This window comes from Limulus polyphemus, unplaced genomic scaffold (genome assembly GCF_000517525.1).
Source record: "Limulus polyphemus unplaced genomic scaffold, Limulus_polyphemus-2.1.2 Scaffold6130, whole genome shotgun sequence".
Lineage (NCBI taxonomy): Eukaryota > Metazoa > Arthropoda > Merostomata > Xiphosura > Limulidae > Limulus > Limulus polyphemus.
This window is the reverse complement of record NW_013671740.1, coordinates 36798-40332: the sequence shown is the minus strand read 5'-3', so window position 1 is coordinate 40332 and position 3535 is coordinate 36798. Positions and strand designations below refer to the sequence as shown.

General features: G+C 36.2%; 1 protein-coding gene across 1 annotated transcript in view; it reads left to right on the top strand.

The window, feature by feature from the left end:
* The first annotated feature begins 1028 nt into the window (after positions 1–1028).
* The window catches only part of LOC111089401, a 7438-nt gene continuing 4931 nt past the window's right edge, over positions 1029–3535 (top strand). Inside the window, exon 1 of the mRNA XM_022401836.1 lies at positions 1029–1512. Coding sequence (XP_022257544.1) covers positions 1183–1512 — 330 coding nt within the window. The 5' untranslated portion in view covers positions 1029–1182. The remainder of the gene's footprint in view (positions 1513–3535) is intronic.

Below are 3535 nucleotides of genomic sequence, written 5' to 3'. Positions count from 1 at the left end.
TCACCGGTGACAATTCTGTCCAAAAATGGTTCACGTGCATTACGCACCAGAAGAGACGAAGCAACGTTCACACATTGGAAACGGTGATCATCGGAGAGAGTACGTGAGGCACCCAAACACATTCTTTATGGAGTTTTCTCATATTCCTTAGATGTTTACGTACTGTGTGTTTCATGAGAGACATGCAATTTCAGGGACATTTCACGAGTGTGTTGCCTTGGGTTAGACTCAACAAGCGTCTTCAGAGCATCAATATCAATTCCAGCAGGTCGGCCTCTCCCATCACAGTTTTTAAGGCTAAAGTCACGTGAACGAAATTTGCTGAACCATCGTTGACACTTACGAACGTTATAAACATTTCCATAAACTTCTTTGATATTCTTTGTGGCTACAGAGGCGTTGTTTCACTTCTTGTATTCAAACAGCATTACATGCCGAATGTGTGTCTCGTCGTGTGCCATCACTTTTAGGAATAGAGTGTACTAAACTTTACATATTATATAGGCTACACTAACGTGACGTTTAGGCGGTTCGTTTAACTATTATACGTTATGTACGTTTTTTTTTGGGGGGGGGGGGGTAATGAAAGTGTTCCAAAGCGCGACATTAATTTTCTGACGACCTAGTATTTATTAGCGATATCTGCATCAACCGGAAATTTCCTAAACGTCCTACTTAAGTATGTGTTTTTCTGCAAACTTATTGATAAAGCAATGTAGTTTTTAATATCTCGCTAAGTGTCAGAAAAATCTATCAATGTTTCTGAACCAATTTCAAGTAGGCGTTTGTGAAACTGCTTGAAGATATAAAACTGAATATTTGAAAAAACAACAACAACATTGCTTTTAGATCTGCGGTCAATTTTGCTATGATAGTCACGCATTCTATGCACTGTCGTTATTAAAGGCTGGAATGCTGAGTCTTGCTTACGTCATAACAGAAAGCATAATGTGTTTCTTCCTATTGGCTGAGACGTAAAACGCATTTTATAAAGTAAAACCTTCTCTTACACAATTTAAGCTACCCGGGATCGTCAGATTTAAAACTCTCGGCTTAGAAACAGTTTGATGATTTAACTGCATCCTTGCCAAGAAGCTCATAACGTTAGCTGATAGAAGATTCTAAACTTACTATTGAGAACTGCAACTACATAAGTTTAGACTTACAAGGAACATCTAAAGGATGATTTGGTTACGTTTGAGCCTCATGATGTCAGGACATTTCTTAACACTAACGACTGGTTTAATCACAATCAACTCCCAGTTATTCTGTTTGAATCCTGAAGTTCAACAAGATCAAATTCTTTCTTCAGTCGGTGTTCTTGAAAGTTTTCCTGTTAAGTCTTTGGCAGAGTGTGCTTTCTGGTGCCTTCAGCATCAACAGGAATGTATAGCTTTCACTACTCAACATTCTGGAACTGGCGCATCAGACACACAAGAATGTCAGTTGGGAAAGAAGAAACAGATCACTGAAAGTGATATAACATTTGACAAATCTTTCAAGTACTACGAGGTAAAAGCTTCATTCTGCACTTAAATAAACATGATTGTTTATGTGTTTTTGTAAGAGTATACAAAACGTTAAACATTAATTGAATATACCATAATGAAATTTTCTCTTATTCACGCGTTTATACTTATTTTACGAAATATCACTGAAAGTAACATTTTACAACTAAAATTTGTTACCTCTATAGTGAGTGCTTATAGGACTAAAATGAGTATTTACGGCTTACTTAGTAGGAAGTATTTCATAAAGTAAACATCTGAACTAGTTAATGATGACAAAAATATTTCCTCTCTGCACATCCGACGTAATAAAACATTAGAGTGAATTGGGTAAAAAAAAATAGAATTATCAAAGTTCGTTAGACGATTTTCGGTGTCAACTAGATCATGGAGACGACCGAGTTCCTTTACTACATATCGAAGCAAATGTACGTGTTTCTCATTTTTCTCACCAGCGTTTATAATAATTTCTGACAGGATATTTTAAACAATTTTATAAACAAGTACTGTCCGCCTTTTCTCAAGCAAGAATGTTTAAGCCTTTACATAACATTCAAAAAGTATTGTCAGAATAAGATTGGTACTCATACTTCCTTCTTATATCTGACACTCTCGTGTGTGATGTAGCCGGAGTATGAATCCAAAGATTGATTGTTCATGTCCCGTTGCCACAAAATTGAGCCCCGTACTTTGAAGCCATGTTTGCATTATAAGAGTGACGGTCAAACCCTACTTTACGGTGAGAGAAGAGTAGTCCAAGAATTGATGGGGGGTACTGTTGGCTAGTTGCCTTCCCTCTGGTTTCTAATTCTTAATAATATGACTGTTCTGTGAGATTCTGACGTTAAAATCTGAAATAAGATATTGTTAGCTGATATTTTGGTCATCAGTTGTTGTTTTCATCATTATCGTGTAATCTACTTCAATATATAGCAGGTCTATTCCAATCAAAATAATCCACAGTGGCTCAGCGGTAAGGCTGACCGCTCATAACGCTAAAAGTCGGGTTTCGATACTCGTTATGACCACCAAAAAAAACCAACAAATTGACGCAAATAATAAAGAAGGGTGATCTATGGCCAACTTATTCTGAGATATTTTAATTAATGGTTTTAGTTATAGCTTTAAATTATATATATCATTAAATAATATTAATTGCTTATCAATATTATATTAACTAATTACAAAGGACTGTGAAAAGTTTCAAAACCTTATGAGTGCTTTCTAGAAATCTGTAATAATTTTATCCAAACTTCTGCCCAGAGAATAAAATATATTCAATAAGATGAACCACAATAAGCGTGCGTGTGTGTGTGTGTATTGTTTCTTACAGTGAAGCCACATTGGGCTATCTACTGCGTCCACCGAGGGGAATCGAACCCCTGATTTTATCGTTGTAAATCCGAAGACTTACCGCTGTCCCACCGGGGGACAAACTACAATAAGCGAATTTTTTGCAATGCACCGTAATTGTTCAGTTACAATAAAAAAATACCGTGATGTTTACTATATCTTTTATTGTACCCTGACTATGTATCCTTGGATTGATTATTTGCGTCCTGTTGCCCCTGGATTGATTATTCGCGTCCTGTTGCCTCAAAAACGCGTTCTGCACTTCGGGGCCGTTGGTGCTTTATAAGAGTGACGTTCAAATCACAAACAGAAATATTCAGATAGTTGACGTGGGCGCTATTGATCGAATTCTTTCTAGTCTATCAGTTGAAAATTAGAGACGACGAGTCGTATCTATCCCTTAAGTAGCTTTGCGCAAAATTCTGAAACGAACAGGCTTACCCTTGAAAGTATATGAACCGTGCACAGAGTTTCTGTGGCTATCACTACAAACTGTACTTAGCATGATAGAGACTGAATAGATAATAATAATAATAATTGTTTACATTACAAAGAAAGTTCTTCTAAAGATTGTGTATTTGTTTATCCATATTGTAACGGCAATGATATTATTTGAGATAACCATATCAAAAGCCTGGAAATTGATACATCATGCAAATTAAGATATCAATAAT